General features: G+C 44.5%; 1 protein-coding gene across 8 annotated transcripts in view; it reads right to left on the reverse strand.

Annotated features, from left to right (window-relative positions):
- NUMA1 (nuclear mitotic apparatus protein 1) overlaps nt 1-17,578 on the reverse strand; it is a 76,080-nt gene that overhangs the window by 16,519 nt on the left and 41,983 nt on the right. For all 8 annotated transcript variants that reach the window (XM_045181793.2, XM_024572812.3, XM_024572811.3 and 5 more), the window contains 6 exons: nt 15,074-15,147; nt 10,010-10,095; nt 4,022-4,101; nt 2,869-2,951; nt 2,287-2,367; nt 903-990 (listed from right to left, as the gene is read on the reverse strand). In XM_045181793.2, the coding sequence (XP_045037728.2) occupies nt 903-990; nt 2,287-2,367; nt 2,869-2,951; nt 4,022-4,101; nt 10,010-10,095; nt 15,074-15,115 (460 nt within the window). In that variant the 5' untranslated portion in view covers nt 15,116-15,147. The remainder of the gene's footprint in view (nt 1-902; nt 991-2,286; nt 2,368-2,868; nt 2,952-4,021; nt 4,102-10,009; nt 10,096-15,073; nt 15,148-17,578) is intronic.

Below are 17,578 nucleotides of genomic sequence, written 5' to 3' on the forward strand. Positions count from 1 at the left end.
TCCTCTCAGCCCCAATGACCTCTTAGGTCACAACCACTGGCCTTTCTGAAATCAAGCACTGCCAACACATCTTCCTCAAAACCTTCCGTTTCCTTAATTCCCACGACCGCTTTAACATGGTTCTACCTCTGAACACCCACTCTTAGTCTCCCTCATCTGCTCCTCCACTCACCCCTAAGCCCCCAGAGTTCAGATGTGACCTCCTTGCTTTGCCCACAGTGCCAACAGTTCAACGGCCAGCCATACACTCTCATCTGCAAACCCATAACCTGGCCCAGAGCCTTTCCCCTCACATTTCCAGCATCGCCTGAAAAGCTCATGAGGAACCTGAGTATGAGGAACATCAAATCTAGCAGCAGGATGAGAATTAGCCTAGACCCAAGGCTTATACCCCATCACAAGCAGACGGCCTCTTCATCAGAAGGCAAGGACTTCCAGCAGACACTTGGCAGATTCAGTGCCCCTCTGTTCTAGCACTCACTCCTCATCATACCTACTGGTTTATGTATCTGCCTTCCCACCTAGAACAAGAGCTTCATGGGGGGGGGGGGGACGACCCATCTTTTAAGACTCTACTCCTAGCTTCTACACCTGGAGTAATGATTGTTTAAAAATCGAAGAACAAAAGAGGGTGTGTGTGTGTGTGTGGAGGGGGGAGATCAAGGAGAACCTAACAGCAGATATGACTGCTTCTTTAAAAAGTCCTGCCTGGCGGCCAGGAGTTCTATAGACTGGGATGACGGCAACAGGGTCTAGAAACCAACCTCCTCCATTACAGTTTTCCTGAGCACCAACTCTGCGTCTTATTTTGGGGCCAGAAACAAGCTCCCAATGCAATTCTCAGGATCCTAGCAGCACCCAGCTCAGACAGGAGGGGATCCTCAGAAGTACTTCCTATTTACCTTTTTGCAAGAAGTTCTCTAGGTCCTCATTCAGGTTTAGTCCATCTTCATGGTCCAGCACAAACTTGAGAATGGCGGCCAACTCAGACTAGGCCGTGGAGAGAAAGAGCAATACTTAGGTGTTAGGGAGACCCGAAGGGACAGAGGGCACCACCCTGATAGTGCCAGCCCCACGAGCCTGCTGCAGCCCATTCTCCCTCTAAGAGCAGGAAGCCCTATGGTCCAGCCAAGAATATTCTACTAGAGATGTGTTCGCCCACTTGCTCCCGCCCCCTCTCCTCCCCTAAAGATCACCTGGGGTCAGAGACAGTTTCTAACTGACTTCACTCCTGACCACAAGAGAAGAGAGCAGGCAAGGAAAGTAATGAGTTCAGAAAGCTTTAACATAACTATGTTGGCCTCTTTCAGCTGCCCATCACTGTGTTCTTTGTCTGGGTAAGAAGGCCCCTAGGGCTCAGCCAGAGCTTATCCACCAGCTTGGCTGTAAAATCTTCCCTTCGCTGTCAGAATTCCAAAGTTACAGAGTTGATTTCATTTTCCTGGCCAACTCTGCTATACGTCCTTATTCCTCTAGAACTTCTTTAGCAGGTCTATGAGCAGCACGGAGCAGAGAAAAGGCTGAAGGGTGGAAGGAACCACCTATTCCTTCCATGCAACTCCAACGCCAACCCCGACGAGCCATGAGCACGAAATGGGATGATTCAACATTTCTACCACTGTGTGAAAGGCCACAGCTCTCTGGACACTGGCCCACCAGTCACCGACATTACCCACTCTGGCATCCCAGCTGCTTCTGCTCTGGGACATAAAGGACAGCTGCTCACGCAGGACGCAAGGCCAACACCAGAACTACAAGGCGGGCAGTTCGGGGAAACCAGGTCAATTCCCTCTACAATGAAGCAGACACGCCAACTCCTCCTCACTTGGGGAACATGTAGAGGAGAGGAGGTAACCTCTCTGAGCTAGACTGTCATGGTGGACAATGACATTCTCTGTCACTAACCCCTTCTACTAGAGGAAAAGAGGAATAAATGGAGTGACAATGTGTGTAAAAAATATACACACACACACAGAGGAATACATACATGAAGAGAGGACAATTTCTATGTAGCATCCAAACAGTACAGTTTCAGGTGCAGTTAAATATGAGAAAAGCTTGGAAGTATATCCTTTAAAAGTTAGCAGTTATCTCTGGAAATGGGATTATTGGCAACTGTTATTTCCTCCTTTGTGCTTTTCAGTATTTTCCAGACTTTCTATAATGAATGGCTGTGACTACAACATAATTTCTTTTTAATCATTATTTGCTGTTTAAAGAAAACAGGCGGGATGGGTTGAAATGCATGCTGGACCTGCTAGGTGGAGTGGAGACACAAGGGCTTACCTGAATCTTATATTCAAACTGTTCCCAGTCCCTGGGACTTTTGGAGCTCATGGTGGACTGGTATAAGAGCAACATGGTTATCTAGAAGCCAAACAGGAGGCAGTCACTGAGTGGGGCCCGTCTCTCTTCCTACTGCCCCACCCCCTCCCCCCAGGCTCTTTTGGCTCTTCTGGAGACTCTTCCAAAGCTCCTAGAATTCAGCAACCTCAGGCCAGGATTCCTGCACAGCTAAATACCTGGACTCATGGAACCTTCTAGGCCAGCACCCTGATAGGAGAAGGAATGAAGTAGACTAAGATAAAAAGAAAAATATGAAACAACAGCCAGGTGAGGCCTGATTCCTGCCTGGTCTCCATTGAGGCCCACAGAAATGGCCTAGTACACCTCTGTCATGTGGCATGGTCTCCTAGAATCTCCGGGCTAATTAGCCTCTGCCTCATCCAGGTGGCTGTCAAAACCTACCTCAAACCTCCATAAGTCCCCAGAATTAAAGCACCTGCCACTTCCCCCGGGTTTAAAAAAAAGGTCCTGCAGGTCCCTCCAGTGCCACCCTCACACCCCAGTCTGGTGTTCTATAGGTACCTTGGCCAGTTCCAGCTCTGAACCCTCTATCACCTTCTGCACTGACACCAGGCATTCCGGGGAAGAGGGATGTTTTCGGTTTTCTGTAATGACAACAATGGAGAAAACAGGGTGATCTAGCTGAGGGCCATCCCTGAGATCCTCAGAAAATCTCAGTCAGAGCAAATCACTGTCTCTGGTAGAGACTCCTTACTCCTATGTCCTCTCTCCCCAACATATGTGTTTCTATATGAAGTGAGTTTTATTCTGGGTAAGTCCAAGGGCTACAGGGACAGTTCACTAAGGATGCAGGCTGGATTCGCAGCACTCTGGGGCATGGTACTGCGCTCACCCATCCACGCACAAACTCCCCCTTGGCCCCACAGAGGAGCCCAAAGATTCCAGGTCACTCTAGACCCTCCTTCCAACGAAGGTCGAAGGTCATAGAAGAAGCCTGCAGCTGTGTCAAATGAGGACTGGGGACATCTGCTTCTTATGCTGCCAGAGGGTCTGGGATCAGTTACTAACACCTTGCTTATCTAAATCCATTTTCACCTTTCCTTTTATTCTCTTGAGGTAGAGATGGCAGATAGCTCTTCATCTTCAAAGATGAAGACTGAGGCCAGAGCTGTAACTGAAGCTCCACATGTGTTCTTATTTAACCTACCCATGACCTACAGCAATTATCATCTCCATCTTACAGATGGGGTACCTACATCCAGAAAGGTCACATAAGCAGTGAGCAGAAGGGCCAAGAGCTCAACTTAAATCTGCCTTGGCCCCAATACCTACCGCCTAAGCAATTAATTCAAAGTTATCTGAGGAAATGTTTTTCTTGCAAGGGGAAGAGGGTAACATGGATGCCTCCCTCTCCGCCATCTCCTCACAGTGAAGGGAAATGGGAACCCTAGGTGATGAGTCCCAGAAACCGACGCTCTGGCTGTACCTGGATCTCTGAGATGGGCTCTGGGACTGAAGGGACACGCTTCTTAACCTCAGCTGGTGTGAGCATCACCTGACCTAGGGAAGCTAACCCAGTTGCATTAATCTCTGTGGTACAGAGTAGACAGCCCTGAACCTTTGTTCCTCCAGACACCTATTAACTGCTCTGGACTCCCAAATCCCAAGAGCTGAGGAAGCAGCTCCTTCCCAACTATATAAGAAAGGTACTTACTCTGCAGAAAATTGCACACGAAGTCCAGTCTCTGTGGCACCGGCTGCTGCAGGATTTGCTGCCCCTCTTCGGTGCCGTGGCTAGAAAAAGAGCAAGTCCTAGGACCGGAGCACCCAGCAACCCTCCCCTCCTTGCTACTGCGTTGCATACTACCTTCCCACTTCTTCAGCCTTGGCCTGCACTGCATCTGGGGGAGAACCAGACCAGATGCTAGAGACAGGGGAGAAGATACCAAGACACCATTTATTCAGAAGAAACTGTGTGGCAGGTGGGGAGTGGGGAGTTGAGGCAAAAGGTCCTTCTGGAAAAGACAGCCCTCTGCCATCGCATTTGTGAATGACAGCCACGCATCACTCAACAACGAGGATACGTTCTGAGAAATGCATCCCGAGAAATGGGTTAATAGACAATTTCATCGTTGTGAGAACATCACAGAGTGCACTTCCACAGACCTAGATGGGACAGCCTACTACACACCTAGGCTGTGCAGTACAGCCCGCTGCCCCTAGGCTATAGCCTGTAGAGCGTACCACCGTACAGAACAACATGAGATGAAATCAAGCACGAGAGGAAATGATGCCGCCAAGAGGAACGGCAGACACAGGGCACACAAGGGTGCTGACAGTGTGACAGGCGTGCTCTTCTACAGAAAAGTATTTGTAAGTAGAACGAGTATACTCACAGTTACACCAGTAACACAGTCACTTACTCTCAAGTATCACGTACTGGACATAACCGTGTGCTGCACTCTTACACAGCCGCCAGCGCCGGTGTGTTGACACCGCCGCCACCGGCAGGTGAACATGCACTGCACCTGACGTTAGGCTGGCGATGATGTCACTAGACTAGTGATTTTCAACAGGTTCCATCTCACAACACAAACAAATTACTAAAATTCAGCAGCACGATGCATTCACACCTGACGGCTAGTGTTGTGTTGGCTGTTGTCATTTTGTTTTGTGAAAATCTAAGGAAAAAGAGGTCGGTGCCCTGACTAAATAGTCAGGTATTGCATGTTTTAAGAACTCTTGCAGCATAAAAACCACTGCATGAGGCGATAGGAATTTTTCAGCTCCATTGTAATTTTGTGGTACCGCCATCGTAAATGCAGTCTGTCTTTGACCAAAACATTCAAAAAGCGCTGTGGGAAGAGGGTCAAAAACTTACAGAGGCAACACAGATCAAGGGGAAGCTAAGTTCAACAGTCTAAAATAGCTCAAGTGTAAAAGTCAGGATGACTGGGAAACATGGCTAGAGTAAGAGTGAGAGAGGACGGTGGAAAGAAATAACAGAACCAAGAACTGAAAGAACAAAGCTTTGAAGTGACAGAGCAAAGTTCAACACACTCCACTGAAGGCTGAGGTAGCTAAAGCCTTCCAGAGGCCCCGCCAAAAGACAATCACTTTTGATCGTGGCTGTCACCATGCTTGTTTACCTGGAAGGGCAGGCAGGCCAAGTGGAAAGAGTGCAGTGAGAGCCCAGAGGCAGCAGGGGGAGCTCTCACACAGCCCAGGTCCCTGGCTCCTGGGGGCTCCATCTAATTGCTGTTTCATTTTCAGAGATGAAGGATCTTCTCTTCTCTATCTAGGCAAAGAGCTGGATATATTGATTAAAGGGCCTCCTGATGCTCAAAATATGAATCTCCAGGTTTCAAACAACTTTCTGGTGGGCAGGACAGGCCTTAGAACCTTCCAGAGCCCGACATCCTGAAAAGCACACGAAGTATCCAAGCAAGACTGTGAAAGTAGCTTCCTCTGTCTCCCACAGAGGTTTCTTCCAAGTGAACCACCCCCCCGCCCCGCACCCCCGACAAAAAGCATTCTGGGTAGCTGGCCTGTGATTAGGGACTCCTACAAAGTCTTTAGGAATAGCTAATCTCCTCGCAGACTCCTGAAAGAGCCCTACTTCCCTACCCACCTACAACCTGCAATGTTGTGACTGTTTGCCCAGCACAGAGCAACAATTTACCCAGTGTATTCCATCAGATAAAAATAAAGAGGATTCTCGGCTTAAATGTTTGAGAAATACTAGGTTAAACCAAACTAAACATTTCCTACATAATAGGATATAACATATATTATTTCCTAACCATATTTAATCACAAAACCTTTTACCCCACTGAGCCCCCGGGATAAGTAAAGTTGTATGAAACATGCTTCAGAAAACGCTGGTCCTGAAGAAATCCAGCCCAAGACTAAGTGACTAAAGTCAAGTTTCCTCTCTGCAGGAAGCCATCTAGAAGCGCTGCTAGTCACCCTTCCACCCTCCTTCTCAGGAATTCCTACAGCACTCACAGACACAAGGGCATCATTTATAACTGATCACTCTAAGTGAACAAGCTGAAAGCTAGGAATATAGCAGGGGCTCAGTCTATGGGCTGGCTGACGGATGGGGGACGCTTTATACTGGGAGGAGTAGAAGTCAATGTCAGTAAGACAAACGTCAGGGCTTTAGGTTTTCTGGCAAAATGCCTCCACTAGACTTTACTATTCAAGCCTCAAGATATCAAAAAGATGGGACAGCCTTTTTGCTTCTATTCACACAAAGAACAAAAAGAAGAACTGGTCAAAGAGGTTGACTTCAATTTTTTTCCCAGAGGGGGTGCCAAGGGGCCAAGGAATAACCTTCGTTCAATATTCATAGCTTTTCTGCCAGCAACACTGCCATCTTCCACTTCGTCCCCTGAGGACTAGGCATCTGATTTAGGCCAGCAACAGTAGCAGCATCAAAAATGCAACAGCCAGAACACATTCACCAAGAATGTCTTCCCAAAGGAAGTTTGGTCTGCAATGTCCTGGGCCTGAGATGGAGATTAGGGTTAACAAGCATTTCCACAGCCCTCCCTCTTAATCAATCAATCCCTCTCTCCACCGTCTCTCCTCTCTCCTAGTCTAAAGCTCAGGCCAATTTACAAGACAACTTGATGGGCATCTTGAATTTTTGACCTCCCTATGAAAATTTCCCAAGTTACAAACCTAAACAAAGGTATATATCCTTCCCTCTACACACATCTACTGCTCTTGTCATCAGTCCAAGGAAATCAACCTCCTCAAAAGCAGAAAGTTCTCGATCTATTCTTAAGTCAAAAAAAGCATTCTGTGCTCTACTGTATGCCACAACCTGAGGCATACAGGTCTGTCCAGACAGTATCCAGCCAAGTAATATGAAAAATAGACACATTTAGTGAAGAAGATACAAGAAACACTGTACACAGGACAATGACACCTCAGTCCCCTTCAAAGTAGGCACCTTGGGACCTCACACAGTTCTCCCAATTGCCATCAGCAGCCCTGTCATACTTTCCTGAATCTCACTGACAGTCTAAATCTGTTCCTTTTCAAAGGTGATTTTAGTTTAGTTTAGTGAAAAGCCAGAAGTTGCAGGGTGCCAAATCTGGGTTGTAGGGGGGCTGAGTCACTTGGGTGATTTGATGTTTAGACAAAAACCTCTGCACAAGATGTGATGCATGAGTGGGTGTGTTGTTGTGATGCAGCTGCCAATCACCAGTTGCCCATAGCTGTGACCTTCTGAATCATCCAAATAGTTTCTGCAGAGGAATGTTCAAGCTTAACACAAAATTTGATGCAGATTCATTGCTCTACTTGCTCAGTCATTTTGAATGCGACGGCCACACAGTACACATGCTCACTCAACAGTGTCTACCACTCCCACTGACTAGTAGTACAGTGAAGTCGTCATTGTTCATGCATGTGTGTTCCAGTCTGCTCTCCTTGGCTGTTACGTTAAATCAGTGTCACACAAACCATTCTTGTTATATTAACAATGGCTGGACTTCTTCAGGACAGACCTCGTCTTATACCCGGCCGCCTGTCTTTTAGTGAAGTTAAAATGAATCAGTGGGTCGGGTACTACTAGCCTAATGGTTTTACCAGCCATTGATGTTGGCTGCCTAGATCTATCATTTCATCAGAGTTTGCACAATAATTATTTTCACCATGAGTTGCAAAGTTGCTGACTTATAGGTGGGACATAACTCTACCTATAAAGTAGTCCTGAAAAAATACCAGAAAAAAGCAAAACAAAGAAACAAACAAAACTTACGCTAATCAAACGGATCTAATTACCAGTTTACAAGCAACAATGGGAAGAAAATAAGTAAAGCAGCACCACAATGCTACAATTAACAAAGTCCAAATTTTAGGAAATTTGATAGGATCAAAATGGGGGGAGGTCACATGGCCGCTGGGGTATGGAGTAGGAAATGAGACTGGTGGGAGAATATGCCCCCTGATGAAAGCTCTTGAATACCAAGGCTGCAGAGTTTAGAATGCAACCTCCTGGCAATGACCAGTCAATCACTGAGGCTCATCAGCTGTGGAGGCTCACCAGCTGTGGAGGCTCACAATGCAAGGACTGGAAGAAAGTTCCTGAGATCACATGTATAGCAATGCCCTGAAATAAGAGCAGATTCAAGAGGAAAGACATCACAAGGGCCTGGTGTCCAGAATGAATCAGAGAAAGGGATGAGAAGTCTTCTAAAGGACAGACTGAGAGGATGGTGACTGATTAGAAATCAGTGCCTAGGAGAGGGAAGAATTCAAGATGATGTTGAAAGGTCCTGCTCAGATAACTGGGAGAGAAAAGTGTCTGTACCAAAATAATAGTGGCTTCTTTCAGAGGCCCTAAGGCAGGTGTTGGGTGGAGCCTCAGAAACTTTTAAGAAATCCAGGAGACATCCCCCTACCAATACACACTTCAAAAGATACATTCAAAAGAATTAAGACAAATAAACAAACAAACAAACAAAAAATACTAGCAAATCCATTTATCCTGGGTCACTCAGCCCCACTCTTTGCTGATGGAGAATATCAACTACATTTTCATTCACTATTTACTCACCCAGAAACATTAATTAAAATCAATGGGCTCTCCTAACCTAGGTACGAAGGACACAAGACAAATCAGACCCAGTTCCTGCCTTTGCAAACCTCAGTTCTATCATCTTTCCCCACCAATAAGCTGTTCCCTATGAATGGGTGGTAAAACTCCTTCAGAGTTGCTGAGTCCCTGACACCAGTTCCTACCTGCCACACAAACACCCTCAACACTGCTGTCTATCCACACTGCTGTCTATCCTTGGCCCGGCGGCTCAGTCTACTGTGCTTTCCTCTCCATCACTGTACCTGCAACTCCTTATACTATAGCTGGCCTCTCCTTTAGCTCGTAGCACAAAGAAGTGAGAGGTCAGTTTTGTCCTCCATAATCCCTAAAAGTTGATACAGGAAAAAGAATAAACAATGTGACCTAAATAACTAGGTTACAGCTTGACCCATGTTTGGTTGGTTCCAGAGAGGTAAGATACTAGGAGGAAGCCCCACTTCATTTCTCTGCTAACTCTGATGTCCAAGGGAAACATGTGCTAAAGACACAGATTTAAACAGAAAAGACTGAACTATAATAGAAGGCTGGCCACTGGACAACAAACAGCTTATCAAATGCTAATCAACCTCACAAAGCAAGTTAATGAGGCAGATGAAAATCAACAGAAATGCTATCAAGGCCTAGAAAGGGCCTATCTGTGCTGTACTAACAAGTTATAGAGATAAGATTTCTAAGTGCTCCTTATTTCCCTTAAGTGTAAGAGCTTCCCCTTTCTTCTCAGCCCTAGAGGTTGCAAAGAGGGTTTTAGGAGATAAGGATGAGTCACAAAAAGAGAGTTGTAAAAGACTCCAGTTGAGTTAAGAGGACAGGGAGCCCCAGAGCAGGCCCTTGGAATACTGTGAGAGAACAGGGACTTGGAGGCTCTTTTGTGCAAAAGTGAGGAAGGCTTAGGGTGGGACAAGAGTGAAACCTCTCCCGTGGAGAAACATGGTGTCTTGCCTCTGGACCCCACACTGGCTTATGCCATCCCAGTCCTGCCTGTGCTTTCTGGTCACGGTGGTCACCAAGACAAGGAAGCAAACGCAGTCCCCACGCCAGCGTGCAGCTTCTCTTGGGAAGCTGGAGAGGGATGTAATGCACACTCACATGCTGTCAATGATCTTGATGAAGACGCTGCAGTCCTGGAGCTGCAGCAAGGCCTCCACAGGGTCATCCACATGCAGACCATTCACCTGTGAGACAAAAGGAGGAACCCACTGAAACCGTCGTAAGGACCAGAAGCACTGTGGTTCATTCCTTTCCCCAGATGATGGCAATTCTCTGCTCACTGTGAGTGCCTATAGTTGTGAACTAAGGAATAAAGGAACCTAGGGTTTTTAATTTCAGCAAAAGAATACAGTGACAGCCACCTGCAGCTGCCATCAAAAGAGTAACTCCTTTGGCTTCAACTAAATAAGGGCTTAAATTCTCCTAGGATATTCTAGCACTAGGGGTATACTTTAAATACAATTAGGCATAAAGTGGTTCTGGGAGGATACACAAACTGGTACCACCATTGCCTCTGGAGAGAAGAATTTGACGGCTGGGAGTCAGAGGTCGAAAAAAGAAAGGCTTTTTATATTACAGCCCTTCTTATTTCTTGAATGCTTACATTATAACTCTTGGTAGTTCAAATTTTTATTTTTATTTAAAAAATTTTTTTTAGATTTTATTTATAGAGAGAGGGGAAGGGAAGGAGAAATACAGGAAGAGAAACATCAATGTGTGAGAAAAGCTTGCCTCTTATACACTCCCAATGGGGATCTGGCCTACAACCCGGCCATGTGACCTTTCGGTTCACAGGCTGGCACTCAATCCACTGAGCCACACCAGCCAGGGCCAGATTTTTACATTATAGCCCTTTGTGTCTCTTGAATTTTGAAGTATCTATTTGAAGCTTATATTAAATATTACATAAATTTTATACACTCCCACACAGATATAAAATCTTGTTATTAATGTATTTTTAAAATTCCTTCCAGGCATAAAACTTTGGCTAAGAGAGGAGGGAAAAATGATGGGGGAACAAGATAGTTAAAGAAAAAAGGAGGAAGGAAAACAACTTGGAACTACAAAACACACACACACACACACACACACACCAAACCAAAACTCATTAATTCGAATTCAATCCCCTGGTTCCCTTTCTTTGCCTTTAGGCAGGCATGCATCTAATTCAGCTTTTACTGCTAGAAAATTTGCCAGCAGCCAAATGCAAATAAATCAGGTACACAGGTTATTCAACAAGCATATATGGTAAACTTTTATAGGAAATCCTCATTAATTTGATAGGCACCAAATTTACCAGGGTGAAGTTTACTTTTGTATGATCGTAGAAAGGAAGGGCATGCTAAGTCAATTAAACACATGTACAAGACTGAGGGAGGAGGGAGACTTAACCTGCTTAACAAGTTATTTTTAAAGAACTTCAGCCCTGAATGGGGTGGCTCAGTGGATTGAGCACCTGACTGCGAACCAAAGGGTCGCTGGTTTGATTCCCAGTCAGGGAACATGCCTGGGTTGCGGGCCAAGTCTCCAATAGAGGGTATGTGAGAGACAACCACACACTGATGTTTCTCTCCCTTTCTCCCTCCCTTCCCCTCTTTCTGAAAATAAATAAAATCTTAAAAAAAAAAAAAAAAAGACAAAAAAACTTCAGCATAGTGGTTATATGCAAATGAGCAGACGCTATTATTTATAAGTGTGCTTTTCAAAAGGCATGGGGCCAGGAGCCCCTGACAAGGATTTTGGGTCCATCTCCTCCACTAACTTGCCAAGAACTTTTGTCCTTTATGATCGACTTTTTCTCTGTGCCTATTTTTTGTCACTTAAAAAGTGGATGTAATCCCGACCTCATCTACCTTAAAGGACCAGTGTGGGTTCAAATGGGATTAAGGATGCAAGAACACATTATAAAATAAGCACAAAATACAAAGCACTATTATGGTTAATAAAATTAAAATGAAGTAGATCCAGCAAGGCTTCTACATCTTAGCAGTTACATTAGCTGCATGCAGTGAAGAATCAAGAGGACTTAAAAAAAACCCCTCATGATTCAACTATAGAAATAACAGTATTTATTTAGGTTAAATACTTTTATATTAAAATCAACTCCTAGATGAATCTAAGTTAAAATAAGTTAAAAGCTTTTTTTAGCCCTGGCTGGTGTGGCTCAGTGGTTGAGCACTGGCCTGCAAATCAGAGGGTCACCGACCGGTTCAGTTCCCAGGCAGGGCATATGCCTGGGTTGCTGGCCAGGTCCCCAGTAGCGGGCACGTGAGAGACAACCTCACAATGATGTTTCTCTACCTCTCCTACTCCCTTCCCTTCCCCTCTGTCTAAAAATAAATAAAATCTTAAAAAAAAAGCTTTCTTAAAAGTGTGAAATATAAACTATGACCTCTCATTGAAGTCCTAAAGACAATATAATAATACCATCTTTTGACAATAGCTTAATCTAGTTAGTCAGGAAAGGTCAGTATAAAATTGCTAGGAAGATTCTGAATACTCCAGGCCAAGATCCCTTTGTATCTACTAAAAACAAAGGGACTGTCAATAGTTAAGCACCTCCCTTTGATACCTGCAATTAGGTAAAATATTCAAGGGCTATGAAAGTTTGTTCACTAACAAGACTGAAAAATCACATCAGTTAGCTGATTTAAAGTCACTTAAGGAATCTGGATTCATCTCTTACAAATTAAGTAATAATCCAGCAGTAGTTTCTTTCTTAGATATAAAAATGTATTTTCGCCCTGACTGATGTGGCTCAGTGGACTGAGCACCGGCCTGTGAACTGAAAGGTCGTGGGTCCGACTCCCAGTCAGGGCACATGCCTGGGTTGCAGGGCCAGGTCCCCAGTTAGGGGCATGTGAGAAGCAGCCAATCTATGTGATCTCGCACATATCAATGTTTCTCTCCCTCTGTTTCTTCCTCCCTACTCCGTCTCTAATAATAAATAAATAAAATCTTTTAAAAAATGTATTTTCTTCCTGTGCATTATTTTGTTCTTCAATGAGAAATCACTGGAAGGTTGAGGAAGTGGAGAAACTCTTTCATCTCTAGTCAGGGTAGAAAAACATGCAAGGGAGGGCCCAGCTCATGGCACAACTGAAGAAATGGCCCTTAGGCTTTTGGGGTTGCTTAAAGTTGTAAAATCCTTAAGTTCCCTATTCCCTAAAACAAGTTATTCATTGTGATTGCTGGTACAGATTCATTTCAAGCTACATGTTAAGTAAAATATAAATTTATTTTTAAATTACAAATAAATACTGAAAATTTGGAAAACCAAAAGCTCCACACATGCAAGTATTTTAATACATGAATTTAGTATTTTGATGTATTTCTTTTTAGTCTTTTTTTTCCCCAGGTCATTTTTTTTAAACCACAGCTATAATTATCACGTGTGTATATGTGTGTTCTAAACCACTCTTCTCACTAACATAAATATTATTTCATGTGCCACAGAGTCATAAAATCCACTTTAGCTGCCTAACTTTTGTTTAAATTGAAAAATTCTATGTAACTACCCCTAAAAATTCTATTTTAATATTTTAATGCATGTGACATCGTGACTTTTGAGAGAAGTATACAAGTATCTGTGGTTAAGTAAAACTAGTTTTGTGACCTGGCTGGTACAGCTCAGTGGATTGAGCGCGGGCTGAGAACCAAAGGGCCGCCAGTTCATTCACAATCAGGGCACATGCCTAGGTTGCAGGCCAGGTCCCCAGTAGGGGGCATGCAAGAGGCAACCACACATTGATGTTTCTCTCCCTCTCCTTCTCTTCCCTTCTCTCTAAAAATAAATAAATAAAATCTTAAAAAAGAAACCAAACTAGTCTTGTGTCTGTCCTTCTCTGTAACAGTAGTTAGTCACCATAAAAATAAGCCTAGGACCTAAATAAATAAAGAGATAAACTGATCAACTTAAAACAACATGGCTGAAGGATCCCTAATATTTATATCGGCCACTGAACCAGAGATATAGCTCGTGGTCCCACACAACCCAACCAGCTTTTCTCGGGGGATGAGGGGAAGGAGAAGGAAGAAACACTGTTTCTAGTATAGACACAAAACATTGAAACATGATGTAAATATATAAAATACAAACATTAACCATTTTAAACTATACAACTAAATTTTGTATCTATTTCAGAAACTGAAAACTGAGAATGCATGTTTTGTATATTAAACACATATCTCCTGAGTAATATTTGATGTCTGATTAGTGATTTAACACTCACTTATTAAATCCAACCTACTTGGAAATTAAAATTCATTTCCTTTAAAATATTCTGTAATTTCTTTTAAATTTGGCTCTTTAATTGGAGGAGTCAATTGCCAGGGTGACTACTAAAACACCCTGTATGAAACAGCATGCCCAGGGACTATGCTAAGTTTCAAGATTTATTTATTCAGATACTGGGCTAAATGGTTTGGTGTGCATGCTGAATATTTTTTACACACATTATCTCAGTGTCCTCATAGTAACCCCAAGTGTTGTTATTACTGTTATTCTCATTTTTAAAATGAAATGTTGAGAGGCTAAGTAACTTGCTCTAGGTCCCATAGGCCAAAACAATGATGCTAAGTCAAACTGTCTGAATCTAAGGCCCGTGCTTATCAGGTACACACTCCGTGGCCTCTTCAGTTCCTCTCTAGCTTTAAATTCCCAGTGCTCAGTATTATTTTTTTCATCTGCTATTATCTCAGCCAGAAAATATATGAAAGTATCTAGCAGAAGGGTTTTGAAGTAATCAAGAAGGCAACAGGAGAGTAATAGAAGCAGACAAAACATGGTAAAGACAGCAAGGAGAACCTTGCCCTACAATGAAAGGGCTTTTAAGATCAAAGTCCCTGAATGTCAGTAAAGTTCAGTGCCAACCCTTTTAGGCAGAAAAATACACAGGGAGCAATGGAGGACGGGTTTCCAAGCCACCCCACAGCAAGCCTTCCGATGACCAGAAGAAAATATACCCCTTAGGGAACTCCTCTTCTAACCTGCACAAGTACAGTATGACTCACTGTCAGCATCAACATCATCAGAAATAACAAGTCAAAAATTAATGGAGAAGGCCAAGAAAAACTATTTCCATAGCTGTAGCTCCTAGAAAACTCTCCCACCCCTTCTAAGCTTCCTGGATAAGTTTAAGAAAGGAGAGGAAGACCACTCACCCAAGAGAGAAGTGCGGCTGCACGGGTGGCATGGAGCGTCATCTTGGTGATACCAGACTGTCACCTCAACGTACCTGAGACCCAAGAGAAGAAGAGTTAATGATATCAGATATCCATGACGAAGGAGGGGGGGAAACAGTTCCATTTACTGGTGGCTCTGAATAAATCACTCTTCACTTGGCACTTAACCCACACCACCAAGATACCACGGGAACGTTCAGACAGTGGAGAGTATACATCAAATTAATATAAAACTTATTGCTTCAGAGCTGACAATAAAGAATCCTGCCTTCAATTCAATGTGCACAAATTCCACACAATCTTTCTGTCTCGTAGAAAATACAGCATTCAAAATTCGTCTTCAACCCTGCTCAGTGGGACATGGTACCCTTAAAACACAGAGCAATCATGGTTTTCCAGACAGACCTAGATTTCAAAGGTTGATTTCTGCAGCTACCCAAACTCTACCTAATGACAATACCGAGTCCTTGGAAACCTCTCCAAATTCTGAATTTTTATATCTCCCACAGAAATGTCAGACATGGTTCAAATGGGGGATTTGGTGAAGCCAAACTCAATTCTGGCAAAGAGCCTGTAGGACATTTAATAAAAGATTAGATACTTGTTCTGGTATTCTTACCCCCAATTTTCCTTCCCATTGGGAATTGGCCATTTACTTGCCAATCTGCCCACGAGACCACAGGCCTTACGACTAAATATTCCCAAACACCTCGGAGCACCTCCACAGTTCCCGCAAATCTCCACGGGAGCAAGCCCCGCCCCCACCCCGCCTCCTGCCACAGGTGCTTGGTCTGTCACTGCTCTTCCAGGGAGAGCAAGGGTGGTAAGAGCCACAACACCTGTAACTCTCCCCACACATTAGCGTCTCCAAGATGTGGGTTCTGTGAAACCAACATTTGCTAACACTTGCTGGGCACCTTCTGTGTGCAAAGTGTTGGGGATAAGAAAACACCATTCTTGTCCATAGGTGCTCACTGTCTAGTAGGGGAAGGGCATGTATAAGTATCTTAGCCCTTTCTGTGCAAGTGCACCTATTTACCCACCAGTCAAACAAGTTATTTTCTTACTCCGTATGTGTTGGGCCTGTGCTGGCAGCCGGATGACAGTGTACAACAAAACTACCTGAAATGAGAGGCAATGACACGGTCCCTGCCTCTGAGGGGCTTGCAGTAGGATGAGGAGAGAAATAAAACATACGTGAAGCATTAATTAATGTAAGAAAATAATTAAATGCTAAATATAGCTGAATGCTAATTATAATTGCTTCCTGACCCTGCAAAACCCAACATGGTTCCATTTGTCATACCAATGTCACTCTTGGAAATGAGCCAATTCACCTGGGCTCTGGCAGTAGCAGTGAAGTGGTTAAGGGAGCTCTCAGGGGAACAGAGCAGCTAAGGGGCCTATGTGTTCCTCAGTCTTGGATGATTTTCACCCAGGGTGGCCTATTCATTGGCACAAACTGCCTAGCTCCCTGGGGCCAGGCAAAGATGAAGGCAGCCAGCCTCAATTACTGCACTGCAAAAAGGCTTTTCTGGTGGTTGGCCAGTCTAAAGTTAGAGGGACTGTGCTTGGCCCTTGTGGTAAAGGTGACAATAGCCAAATGCTTGACTGGGGCTTCTTTAAAAAAAAAAAAAAAAAAAAAAAAAAAAAAGTCTGAGCTATTCAGGAACAAGGGAAGTAGGCCTAGATCACCTCCGCCCCATCCCCACTGCTGCCTCTAGACTTGCTTTCCTTTTGCTGAGGCCCAAAACTTCAGTCAGAAATTTTATTTGCAACCGGAGGTAGATCTTGCCCCTCTGAGAGATTCCACAGCTGTGCTGCTAAAAATGACCTGAGGTTTAAACCAATCTCTTGCCTTCATCTCAGAGGCAAAACATACGGCCCTTATGTCATCCCAGGGGAGTCCATCTAAAACTAGTTCCAGCACTCAGGAAAACGGGTGTCCAGACCAAATGCCTTCTATTTGCTGCCCAGGCAGAGAAACAGGGAGAATCCAATACTCAACAACAGGAGGAACTCCAGAAGGACCTTGTCAGCGTGCAGCCCGCAAAAGGGCACTTTGTCAGAGACAGGACCCTGGAGTGAGAACTTCAGGACAGCCCGGCCAGTCACCCCTCTCGGGATAAATCAGGGTGAAAAATGACTGAGCTGGTGGCACAGCTAGTCCTCAGCACTGGGACTGCGGCTTTAAGCAGACCTTGGCTTGGAACAGGAGGGCTCCTAGCCAGAGCACCATCCTCCCCACCCTCCCCCTGAAATCCGAGGCAGGCCCCACCCAGAAGACTGGGTGATGGTGATGGAAAAACAGATCCCCGCAATTGTAGCCTGGAACCATTTCACAGAAGGATCTCCTGAGATCCACCCCAAGGTGATCAGGCAACCCGTCATCCCAATCGAAAAACAAAAAGAAGAAAACCCCGAATGCAGACCCTCTGAGGGCACCTTCAGAGTTCTCACCCACCTGGTTCTTTGCAAAGAAAA

Source organism: Desmodus rotundus, chromosome 5 (genome assembly GCF_022682495.2).
Source record: "Desmodus rotundus isolate HL8 chromosome 5, HLdesRot8A.1, whole genome shotgun sequence".
Lineage (NCBI taxonomy): Eukaryota > Metazoa > Chordata > Mammalia > Chiroptera > Phyllostomidae > Desmodus > Desmodus rotundus.